Genomic DNA, 13,071 nt, shown 5'->3' on the forward strand with positions numbered 1-13,071 from the left:
ATACCATTTGGACTATGTTTCAGTAATAATGAAATCAGACCTTCTTGTTGCGTGTCTGATTATAGTGGTTAAAACATGCTAATAATGGTTCTCTGAGTATATAACAAAAAGTCTGGTATACTTCCACTGGTATGCCATCCAGCCCTGGAGTTTCCCTGGACTTTAAGACTGTAATTCCATCAAGAAGTTCCTCATCTGTAATTTGGCCTTCACATGAGTCTTTCTGTACAGATGTTCATTTTACATTATTAATAGGGAAAAAATCCATACAATTAGCATCGGTTAACGGAGATGGAGGAGACTGAAGAGAAAACATATTCTTAAAGTACTTTACTTCCTCTTTCAAAAAATTGTAGGGTGAATCATGAGTGACTCCATCATTTGTAACAAGTTATATTTTTCGTGTAGCATTTCTATATTGAAGAATGAAAAAGAATTTGGTGCATTTTTCCCCATTATTCCATCCAGTTCGCTTTATTTTTTATAATATATTACGCTGGATCTTTCTTGAATAAGTACCTCTATTTCTTTTTGTTTTTCCTCTAACTTCCTCTGAGCCAATATGGTACAGTTTTTATTGCTTTCTCTCTGTACTGTTCGTCCTATAATTTCCTTTGTTTACATGGACTCTTTTGATCCAAGTGTATTTTGGTTTATAGATGAGTACTGAAATGCATGGCCTCTAAAGGCACATTTAAAAGTGTCCCATACAATAAGGGGATCTGCAGTACCTATGTTATTGGGGAATAAGTCTATTCTAAAATTATTCTGTCCTAGTTAAAAACCAGTTATCATCCTGCATGCTTTGATTACATTTCTAATATCCTCACCCACGTGGAAATTCTGCAAGAGTTATATACACTACCATTCAAAAGTTTGGGGTCACATAGAAATGACCTTGTTTTTGAAAGAAAAGCACATTTTTTGTCCATTAAAATAACATCAAGTTGGTCAGAAATACTGTGTAGACATTGTTAATGTTCGAGGTCATTTGTGGTTTAGTACGGTACCCTGTGTCACCACTTCATTGACAAGTTTCTTGGCAAATTCTCACATGGAATAGCCTTCATTTCTCAGAACAAGAATAGACTGACGAGTTTCAGAAGAAAGCCTGTAATTGAATCCACAAATGCTGATGCTCCAGATATTCAACTAGTCTAAAGAAGGCCAGTTTTATTGCTTCTTTAATCAGGACAACAGTTTTCAGCTGTGCTAACATAATTGCAAAAGGGTTTTCTAATGATCAATTAGCCTTTTAAAATGAGAAACTTGGATTAGCTAAGATAACGTGCCATTGGAACACAGGAGTGATGGTTGCTGATAATGGGCCTCTACGCCTATGTAGATATTCCATAAAAAAATCTGCCGTTTCCAGCTACAATAGTCATTTACAACGTTAACAATGTCTACACTGTATTTCTGATCAATTTGATGTCATGGGCTTTTCTTTCAAAAACAAGGACATTTCTAAGTGACCCCAAACCTTTGAACGGTAGTGTACATGCCAATTATGTGATGATCCGAACGCATTCTGTCCCCTATCAACACTTCTTAAACTTTTGGTGCCAGAGAGAATGACATAAGAAAGTAATCAAGACGACTAGCTTGATTAAGCCTCCGCCATGTATATCTCACTAGGTCAGGGTATTTATACCTCCATATATCCACTAATTTCAATATATCCATTCAATTCATGATTTCATTAAGTGCCTGAGTGTGATAGTTTGTAGTGCGATTTCCTTTACGGTCCATAGACGTATTTAAAACCCTATTAAAATCTCCCACCATAATAATAGAGCCCAGTGTTGCTTGTAGGGTTGATACATTCTTATATAATATATATTCAAAGAGGCATGGGTCATCAGTATTTGGACCATATAGGTTAATAAACCATGTCTGTTTATTGGCCAATAACATATTTCAAATCATCCATCTACCTTGAAGATCTGTTTGGACAATTTGCACATTTGGATCAAAATGAGTGTTAATTAACATCATCACCCCTGTTGAATTTCTTTGCCCATGGGAGAAATATATTTCGCCCCCAAATCCCTTTTCCACAAAACTTAATCTAAAACTGTTCAATGAGTTTCCTGTGATATTAAATCCCTTCTCTTTTCAACAGGTAAAGACTGATTGTCTTTTCTTATTATCTGCTAAGCCATTACAATTATAACTGGCGATACTTATTTCCCCAATTACCATAATGAGACAAGTTTCAATTCTATTTATCATAATATCTGTTTGTAAACGTACCATTAAAAAGCTACATGATGATTGAGTGTACCATGATATTTGCATTGCTACTAAGTATCCCTCCAATTGTTCTCCACTATTCCACCAGCTAAAACCTCTCCTCATCCCGAGTTGGGTTGTCATCCCATCCCCCCCCCAGGATCCCATGGCCCCATAGAAACCAGGACCCATCCTTTGAAAAGAGCACACAGAGCCACCCACCAACCCCCAGGGTCCCATGGCCCCGTAGAAACCAGAACCCATCCTTGGAAAAGAGCACACAGAGCCGCCCCCCCTCCCCCCAACCCCCAGGATCCCATGGCCCCCCAGAACCCCCAGGATCCAGGATCCCATGGCCCCGTAGAAACCATTAAAAAATAAAGCTATTAAAAAATATATATATATATTTAAAACATCCTGTTTATCTAATTTCCATAATTAGCTATTCACATTTGTAGTAATGTAGACAGTTTATGCAAAGGATTGTTACCTCTTGCCAGTGTTGCCATTACAAAAATTACATTTTGGCAAGCAATTGTTATTTTCGCAAACAATTATTGTGATTCATTCTATATTGTCCCTAACATCTTTAACTCCCTCGCAACAGTTGTGACACACACACACACACACACACACACACACACACACACACACACACACACACACACACACACACACACACACACACACACACACACACACACACACACACACACACCACACACACACAACCTCTTTCCCCCACAGACAACCATACACTCAGATGCTCAACAGTTGCACCATCCCAGGGCCCAACTCCAGAAAGGTCTTGATTTACGAATGCATACACAGTTACAGCTGTATGAGCAAACTAAGTAAAAATAGGGGGTGAAAATCGGGAGATTTGATTAACCATTGTCACATCCTAGTTGGAGATCAGATATATCCCCTTTCCTGAAACATGTCTTTTTTTTTTGTCGTGCTATCGCTTTGGTATCGCTTTGGTATTGATTATTGTGATACTAAACATGGTATTGGTATCGAAGTAAAACTTTTGGTATCGTGACAACACTACTAGCCAGTCACTTGAGCCAGGCCCTGGACCCTGGAAAGAGGGGGTGAAGGCATTCACTACTCATAGCCAACACTGGCATTCAATCCATTCTCACCAGAGCACTAACGCTAGCGAGGCTGCCGCGTGCCAAATTGCAAGTTAACCAACGCTGCTGCTTTTACGCCCGACCACACTCGCAAGCATGCTACCAGGCCCTGTGACATTCAACACTGCATTGCTGTCCAAAAAGGCAAGGTTGCTACTTTAAAAAAAATGTAACTAGGCAAGTCAGTTAAGAACAACATCTTATTTACAATGACAGCTTAGGAACAGTGGGTTAACTGCCTTGTTCAGGGGCAGAACGACAGATTTTTAACCTGGTCGGCTCAGGGATTCAATCTAGCTTCCTTTCGGTTATTGGCCCAACGCTCTAACCACTAGGCTACCCTGCCGCCTACTAAGTCAGTTAATGTTACACGTTTAGGAGGCATGGCAACAATTGTGTGTTTTTACCCTCCACTACACCACTGGACATGGCTCCAACCAGCTCTCAAAATGCTCAACTCCTCCAGACTCCCACGCTTCTTACCACGACTCATCACGACTTGCATCATCAGACAGAAAGCTCATTTAGCCGTTAGCTACTCGGCGTTGGCATTTAGCGAGTCTTCAGTTAGCGTCCCTTTGTTACATGAGGAGAGAAGCCGGCATATCTCCTCAACATTGGCACTGGTGTCAAATACACTCCATGCATTTCACAGCAGATTATGTTCTTAATCATTCATTGTGAGTTAATCCAAATCACTGTCTGCTGGACAAGATTTAGCTACTGCGCAAGGCTAAAGTAATTCAACTGAAAGAAAATGTCTGTACACAAACGGACAAAAATAAAGGACAGCAAAGTGGGATACAGCTAGACCGGCGTCAAGGAGATTGCTGGGAAAAGGATCATGCAATTCCTGTATCCCTCTATATGACGACATATAATGTCAACCGGTCTCTATACTGTAAAAACGTACACCACTGATTTGGATACAGTACACGCCTTAGAGGGACAACATACATCACTTGTTGTTCTCTCCACTCCCCTCCTCTCCCCTTCCCCAACACACGTGTGCACACGCACGGATACAGACACACACAAACTATAAATAGCTATTGTACGGAATTACAATGGCCTGCTGTGATCACACCTATAGCCCTGAAGGCAAAAGCCATTATCCCTCTTCTCAGTTTATTCAAAGCCGCACACACACGCGCGCACGTACACACGCACGCACGCACACACACACACACACACACACACACACACACACACACACACACACACACACACACACACACACACACACACACACACACACACACACACACACACACACACACACACACACACACACACACACACACACACACACTTCTTGCTGATCTGACTCCAGGCCTGGGCTGCTCTGCATCGAAACAAGCTTTTGCTCTTTGCCAAAGTGACAAGGATCTACGCTGTGCTTCCAGACTTACCAATGCATGCATAATCATCCACCTTCTCATTGTCAATTATTTAGCCTTCCAGGGAGAGGTACGCTGGTTAGGAGAGCACTGAGTTAATGCGGTATATGTCAACGACAATGTGTTGCAAGGACCTTAGGGCCCATTATAGCTCTGTTCCAGCTGAAGAATCAATACAAGACAGTTGACCTCTGAGATCAAACATTAACCCAGAGACAGAGATAGAGACAGAGAGAGACAGAGAGAGAGAGAGAGAGAGACACGAATAGTGTGAGAGAGAGGGAGAGAGAGAGAGAGAGAGAGAGAGAGAGAGAGACGAATAGTGTGAGTGAGGGAGAGAGAGAGAGAGAATAGTGTGAGAGAGAGGGAGAGAGAGAGAGAGAGAGAGAGAGACACGAATAGTGTGAGAGAGAGGGAGAGAGAGAGAGACACGAATAGTGTGAGAGAGAGGGAGAGAGAGAGAGAGAGAGAGAGGGAGAGAGAGAGAGAGAGAGAGAGAGAGAGAGACACGAATAGTGTGAGAGAGAGGGAGAGAGAGAGACACGAATAGTGTGAGAGAGGGAGAGAGAGAGACACGAATAGTGTGAGAGAGAGAGAGAGAGACACGAATAGTGTGAGAGAGGAGAGATAGAGAGAGACGAATAGTGTGAGGAGAGAGAGAGAGAGACAGAGAGAGAGAGAGAGAGAGAGAGAGAGAGAGAGAGAGACACGAATAGTGTGAGAGAGAGAGGAGAGAGAGAGAGAGAGACACGAATAGTGTGAGAGAGAGGGAGAGAGAGAGAGAGAGAGAGAGAGAGAGAGAGAGAGAGAGAGACACAAATAGTGTGAGAGAGGGAGAGAGAGAGAGACACGAATAGTGTGAGAGAGAGAGAGAGAGAGAGAGAGAGAGAGAGACACGAATAGTGTGAGAGAGGGAGAGAGAGAGAGAGAGAGACAGAGAGACAGAGAGAGACACACACAGAGAGAGAGACCGAGACAGAGGACACTGAAGCACACTGAAGAAGTTAAGAAGACCGACTCACCATGTTCGACTCCATGTTAGTGGCACAGTACAAGAACCAGCCTGGGGAATCTGATAGTCATCTCTCCAGTGGGTTTCTAGGCTCTAAGTGTTCAGTGCTCTGCAGCTGTGCCGTCAGAAGAACCACTTGTGGCCCCCAACAGCTACTGTATCAGACCTCCAGCTCGATATCTCTCGTCCTCGGGAATCGTTTTCCAAACCCCCCAAAAACTCTGGAAACATCAGGCAGAGAGCGAAGAGCGTCAGATATGTCGACATTCCCAAACATCCCTGCGACTGGCGGAAATCCCTTCCAACAAACGGGATTAGGGGCGGAGTAGAGCAGGAGCAGAAAATCCACTTTGCTTTTGCCCTCGACCGGGGCACATTTCCCATGACTCTCTATAGAGCCAATCCATGTTTTCTCTCTCTGACACGTGCCCTTCGTTCGCTATGGAGTTTACAATGAACTTCCCGCCAGTAATCTCTTCAGAGCAATGGCTGCGTCCCAAATTGCATGCACCATATTCCCTTTAAAGTGCACTCCGTGTGACCAGAGCCCATAGGGTGTTGGTCAAAAATAGTGCACAACAGTGAATAGGGTGCCATATGGGACGCAGCCCATAACTCAGACAGCAGAGTGGACTTGTAGTGTGGCTGTAGACGCCGCTGGAGACAGTCATATGAAGAAAAGAAAAACATGAGATGTCTATGGTCTGGAGCCCACATGACAAACAACTGTAGCAGTCAATAGCAGCCTATCGGGACAATGCTTTGTTGAAGCCATCTCTCCATCGAATTCGCTGCTCAATTATACTACCAAAGTACCCTCCATCTCTATACTCTTGACGGTTTGGGTTCAGAGGTCCCTGTTGTATTTTAGAGATGTGGAGAAATTGATGGATTGGGTCCCCGGCCATAGAGGAGTTTGTGAAATGCAATTATGAAGAGCGAGCAGGCAGGAATCCAAGGGACGCCTAACCTCCTCACAAGGAGGCGACCACAAACAACATGACATTCATTATAGGTGGTCAATTACTTCCTCTTATGGCAGTAAAATAATTGTTTGCAAGCTGTTTTTGGGGGTGGGGCATGTCAGATTCAGAAAGGAGTCGTTGGGTCTATTGGTTTACCCGTTCCGGGAAGAAAACGCTTCTTACCTCAATCAATGTTCTTTAAGCCTTTTGGGAGGGGAGGGGTCACCCCGCTGATGCGTCCATCTAACCAACCAGATCCCAATGAATCCTAACCAATAAATTGTCGCCTAACCGCACATTTTCTCTTCTTCTGTGGACATAAAGGGATCCGAATGGCTCAAAGGAAGGACATCCATAATGATGAAAGTCCATTGGCAAGTGGGGTCAAGGGTGACCCACACTGACCAATAAGGTGTCAAAGGTCACCACAAGGTTGAACGACTCACTGGGAGGTGGAAGTGGGGGAGGGTTGAAGCCTGTAAGATGTGTATCTGATGCTAATAGCAATAGATGTCTATGATTTGGGCTACCTGTGGTGTGTCTGGGAATTAAAATAAGTTTTCAATGATTTTATAATCATTTAATTTAATTAAAATGATATAGACTGTGGCTACAACAGGTGTAAAAGAGGATGTTTGGGAGATGAATGTTTGTATGTATGAATCTGGCCTAACCAGACTAGACTGCTTCTTCACAGTACATTCCCAATAGAGTGCGAATAGAAAAAGCAACACTATTTCATGTGAAAACGGACACGTTAGCAGATCAAAGGGATTGTTGAAAGGAGAACATCCCTTCCCTCAACTCTATGGGCGAGGTCGTTTAGACAAGGATGTAAATATTTGCTTTCTCCCTCGTCTCAAATAGATATTCAACTTAGATAAACATTCGCACCACTAGCCAGGTGTCTAGAATTATCATAGATTTATATTCTACTGAGCAAACTGGTCTTTAGTAGCTCACTGGCTGGCAGTGTTCCTCTGTCCAATGCATCCTGTGGCTGATTTGGCACACACACACACACACACACACACACACACACACACACACACACACACACACACACACACACACACACACACACACACACACACACACACACACACACACACACACACACACACACACACACACACACAGAGAGAGAGAAGGGGGCCACATGGTCCCACCACCAAAGGATCAGCATATGGATCAATGTCCATGCTGCCTCCTCTGTCTGCACAGCTAAGCTATATGGCCCAGAGAAAAGTTGCATGCCAAATGGAACCCTATTCCCTATCGTGCACTACCTAGGAATTAGGAAGCAATTTGGGACTCAGACTCAGGCCTAACTAGCATGTGATGGACAGAGACAAAACTGATAAGCCCTCCCCTCCCTCACATGCCGTGCTCCCCAAGGCAATTTAGCATGAGGCCACCACAAACACATCTAGGGTGCCACTTGGGACGCATCATTAGATTGTGTAGCTACATAGTAGGCTTTGAGGGTTTTTTAAATGTACCCGGCCAGGCGCGATAAATGATCAGGGATTGGCCGGCATGGTCTGCCTGTGCTTGGGGAGATAATGCCGGTCTTTCAACAGGCGCGGGTAGCAGCCACACTGAGCTTGACAGGTTCTGTGTGTTGTTGTTTCCTCTTCTCTCGATCAATGGCTGTTATCAGAGGCATAAGGATCGGGAAACACAAGTGCGAGAGACAGGTGCAAAGCGAAGTGTAAAGTGGTACGTCACAAGCTGTGTTGGTTGACCTTTTAAACTCGTTGGAGCGGTACTCTATTTTACAGTGAAGGTATTACCAGGTATTTGCAAAACAAACGCTATTCACACAAATGATATTGCCATTTGCCACATAAAACGTCCAACTCAAAAGGTCAGTCTACATATTGAGGCCCGAGTCCCACATTACCCATACACAAAGTATGAAGGATATGAAGTTAGGACACCGTGAAATCAGTAGTGGCACAGTGAAATGTAAATGACAAGTGAATAACCTATGAACCACTGACGCACACCCTTTGTGGCAGAAAGTACATATTTACACCACAACATTTTATAGTCAATTCCAGGTCAGTACCAGCGGAAACAAGTATTGTTACCATTGTTATCTGTTTGGTGTAACCACGAGGCTTAGTCTTCCTTCAGCTTCCACCTTCCACTCCATCAAATTCTTAACTCAATTACAGGCCCAATTATCGACTCAAATAATTTGAGAAATTGCACAAAAAAACGTTCTATCGTAATAGACAAGCTGTTGACTTTGTTAAGGAAACTTGTTAAAGTCCATAGCAATTACGGTTATTCCATCACGTCTAATTAGTTACGTTTCCAAAGGAAAGGAAAACAAATAGCACAACAAAAAAAACACAGAAGAATAACTACGATTGTCAGCATGAGGACGTTTGGTTGATGTGGTGAGCTCTTCTCTTACTGGAGGGAGTGAGATAAGACACCCACAGCAACTCAAGTCACCCATGGCAACAGCATTCTCCTTTCGGGCAGAGAAACTGACAAGCCATAAAACAACTGGTAATGCTGCAGAACAGTGTTTTGCTGTGGATCAAAATGGGGCGTAGGTTGAGGGCCAACGGTGCGGTCCTCGACTGAAAACTTTACAGGCCATCCAGTTGGCCACAGTGACAAAATGTAGCTGTTTTACAGCACATTTCCTGCATTTGTACACATTTTGCCATGTGGCAGAGATAAAATATTGCAGCTTTAAAATACATTTCCTGCAATTGTACACATTTTGTCATGGCTTGTGCTGTCTGAGTGACTCAATCATTATGACAAAATCAATGGGGGCCCCATGCCACGACCAAAATAATCCTGAATGAATCATTTTTAAAATGTTTGATTCTCACTAACTATCCAGCTTTTATTTAGGTAATTGTTAGTTCTCAAAGATGAAGAATATATAGGACCATTATATTATCTACACACTTTAAATCTGATTTAGCGTTTAAGCTTACAATGAAAACGTTTTTCAATCCCAAAAATGATTTAATATATACTTTTTTACTGTTTGGACATAGGAGGCCAAAACAACAACTAGAAAATGAAGAAATTCTGCACAATCTCTCTCTCCTTCTTTCTCTCTCTCTCTTTCTCTCCTTTTCGCTCTCTCTTTCTCCCTCTCTTTCTCTCTCTCTCGCTCTATCCTTCTCCTTTCTCTCTCTCTCTCTCACCTTTTCTCTCTCTCTCTTTCTCCCTCATTCTCTCTATCTGTCCCCTTCTCTCTCTCTCTCTCTCTCTTTTGCTATCTCTCCCCCCTCTCTCTCTATTCAATTAAATGTAATAAATAATAAATGCTTTATAGGCATGAATGTGTGGTTGCCACTGTTGCCAAAAGCAATGTATTACAAAAATAAATGTTTAGAGCAACAATAATTGTCACGCCCTGGTCGAAGTATGTTGTGTTTGTCTTCGTTTATTTGGTCAGGCCAGGGTTGTGGCATGGGTTTTTGTATGTGGTGTGTTTGTATTGGGATTGTAGCTTAGTGGGGTGTTCTAGATAAGTCTATGGCTGTCTGAAGTGGTTCTCAATCAGAGGCAGGTGTTTATCGTTGTCTCTGATTGGGAACCATATTTAGGCAGCCATATTCTTTGAGTGTTTCGTGGGTGATTGTCCTTAGTGTCCTTTTCTTCCTTGTTCTGTGTTAGTTTACACAAGTATAGGCTGTTTCGGTTTTCGTTTCTTTTATTGTTTGTATGGTTCGTGTTTATTCGTTCATTAAACATGTATGAAAATTACCACGCCGCATTTTGGTCCGATCCTTGCTACACCTCTTCGTCAGAGGAGGAGTTAGAAGAAAACCGTAACAATAATAATAGTTATCAACAAAAACTATTTTACATGGCAAATGTTACACAACAAAAGTGAACAAACAGCAACAATTGAGAAATGTAATCTACAAGGGCTCATCTGTATGACAAGGTGGGAGCTCTCGTCTCACGTATAATATGACCAGCCAGGACATCATCTGCAGAAATAGCTATTGTCTCTTTGTTTTCTCCCAACAAAATGTGGATTTGCTCCTCAATAGGCAGTTCAAGAAATCCTGCAATTCTTTCATTAAGATAACAGAAGATAAATACATCTGATTGAGTCATATTTTTAGGCAGTGAAGTAGGAAGTGCTGCTCATTCTCTATTCACCCAAACCACAGCTGGGTGAGCTGTTCGAATAACCATACTAACATACTGTATACTACATATTTAATGAGTATATACGACATATTAGTAGTTCATTTTAGTATACTGTAAACAAATGGTATCATTTCAGTTGAGCATACCACTGCTTCGCCTGTCTACCGGAAGTTGATGCTGTTGCTATACAACCTCTTGGTAGCTTGTTAATTTAACATATGACTAGCTAAACATTTTACGATTTCAGGTGTGTTCGTAAATTCAATCTGGAGTGCCAGTGTGCGCTCTGAGCGTTCCTAAATCCAGAGTGTTGTCAGATTGTGCATTCGTCAATTCAGAGCGTTTCGCTCTCAAAGCGTTCAGAGTGCAGACTGGATCCTCTGGCTGAGAAGTAGGGTCGATCTGAGCATTCAATGGCAGTCAAACCCCCAAGCTACCTGACTAACGTTGGCTAGAGAACACCTCACTCTGACCATTTTACTCGCCCCAGCAGAGCTGGTTAGGCTGATATCTGTATTTAGAATTTGGCAACATTGAAGTTTGTGATTAAATAGATTTTTGCTTTGCCAAGAATTAATGTATGTATTTGTGTTTAGAGATTTCGATGTGCTTGGATTTTGGTTGGAGACAGTTGCTCTAAAAGAGTGTTACTCGCTATTTTTTTGTAAGGGGGCAGTCACCACATCCTTTGGAGGCTGGAGAAACTCACTGAATCTTTAGAGCAGCTAGGTACAGTAGAAAAGGGAGGGGTAGGGAGAGAGGGAATGAGGGAGGGAGGTGCTCATTGTAAATAAGAATTTGACCTGCCTGGTAAAATAAAGGTTCAATTAGATAGGCATAAATAAAATAAAAATCCCCAATTGTCTGCACCTATCCAGACCATTGGGAATCCTAGGATATTTTGTACTGGCTAGATTATAGGGAGTTCACTCACTGCTGTACAATGAAGAGAAAAGCGGGGCGATTCACGAGGGTGCTACGAAATGAATGTGAAGACCTTGTTTTCTTTGCCCTATATCATTACAAATGACGTAGAATGAATCATTAGATTGTTCTCTACAAATAATATATTTAGTCCCTATTTAGTTTCATATTCAGCAGGTTGCATTTCGAAAAAAAAGACCACGTTTTCAATCATGAACCTGCAGCCACAAGTTAGCTTGTCAGTTGACATTCGACGTGGGCGCCGTTCTCCCGCGGAGCAGCGCCACAGAGTTCTACTGAGCAGTGACCACTTTTTGATCCTGCCTGTGATGACATTCCATTCACTCTAAACACGCTAACTTCTGAACCATACATGGTAGATACATGGGGATTGGACGATTGACTTACCTAACATCATTTTCTGTTGGGGTGATATATTTGTACAAACCGTGAATGAATGAATCATTTCATGGGTGAACACCTTATAGGTTATCCAGCGCCACACCGTGGCTTATTTGGCTTCACCATACATGTTAACAGGCTCTTAAAGCTGTGGGTTGGAAGACAAAACAGGGAGTCCACGCTCATGGGGCACCTGTGCGTGTGCATGTGCGCGCGTGTGGTGTGTGATGTGTGCTAGCCACTATCACAGTCACACACAGAAGTGTTCATGCCTGCCTGTTTGCCTTCACACATCATAAACCCAGGCCAGGACCCAGACAAGGACATGACTGCCTGGCCCCCAGCCCCAGCAGTGGTGTGTGTGTGTGTGTGTGTGTGTGTGTGTGTGTGTGTGTGTGTGTGTGTGTGTGTGTGTGTGTGTGTGTGTGTGTGTGTGTGTGTGTGTGTGTGTGTGTGTGTGTGTGTGTGTGTGTGTGTCTCTAAATAAACCAGACGCTGCAGTTAGTATGTAACATCATCGGACCCCTTTGTAGAACCAGTTTACTGGTTGTAATTGCCATTTGGGTAATTGTAACGGTCCTGGGGGCCAAGTGCTTATATTATGTAGACATAACGTTTGAGCTGTTGTTAGACAGATTCCATTTGGTTTCTCAAGGGGAGACTATACAGTCTTACCCTCCACCTGTGTCCGTTCAGATAGGACAGGTTAAGCCTATTGCCCATATATATTTGGTAAATCCACTTGTATATTATCTATGATATAGCGCTTTCACCATTGGATCACCATAAATCTACAACGTCAGCCTGCCTTGTCTTCTGCTGATGTCATTTCCCTTTATGACTTCTAC

At 42.8% G+C, this 13,071-nt stretch overlaps 1 protein-coding gene across 3 annotated transcripts in view; it reads right to left on the reverse strand.

The window, feature by feature from the left end:
• Positions 1-13,071, reverse strand: part of LOC135506694 (catenin alpha-2) — a 760,099-nt gene that overhangs the window by 651,984 nt on the left and 95,044 nt on the right. The window contains exon 1 of one of the 3 annotated variants that reach the window (XM_064926018.1): positions 5,797-6,059. The exons of 1 other annotated variant lie outside the window; for it this stretch is intronic. In XM_064926018.1, coding sequence (XP_064782090.1) covers positions 5,797-5,811 — 15 coding nt within the window. In that variant the 5' untranslated portion in view covers positions 5,812-6,059. Of the gene's footprint in view, positions 1-4,786; positions 4,876-5,796; positions 6,060-13,071 lie in introns of those variants that run through there. One more of the 3 variants, XM_064926017.1, reaches the window with a different exon arrangement.

The sequence above is a fragment of the Oncorhynchus masou genome, chromosome 20, assembly GCF_036934945.1.
Source record: "Oncorhynchus masou masou isolate Uvic2021 chromosome 20, UVic_Omas_1.1, whole genome shotgun sequence".
Classification (NCBI taxonomy): domain Eukaryota; kingdom Metazoa; phylum Chordata; class Actinopteri; order Salmoniformes; family Salmonidae; genus Oncorhynchus; species Oncorhynchus masou.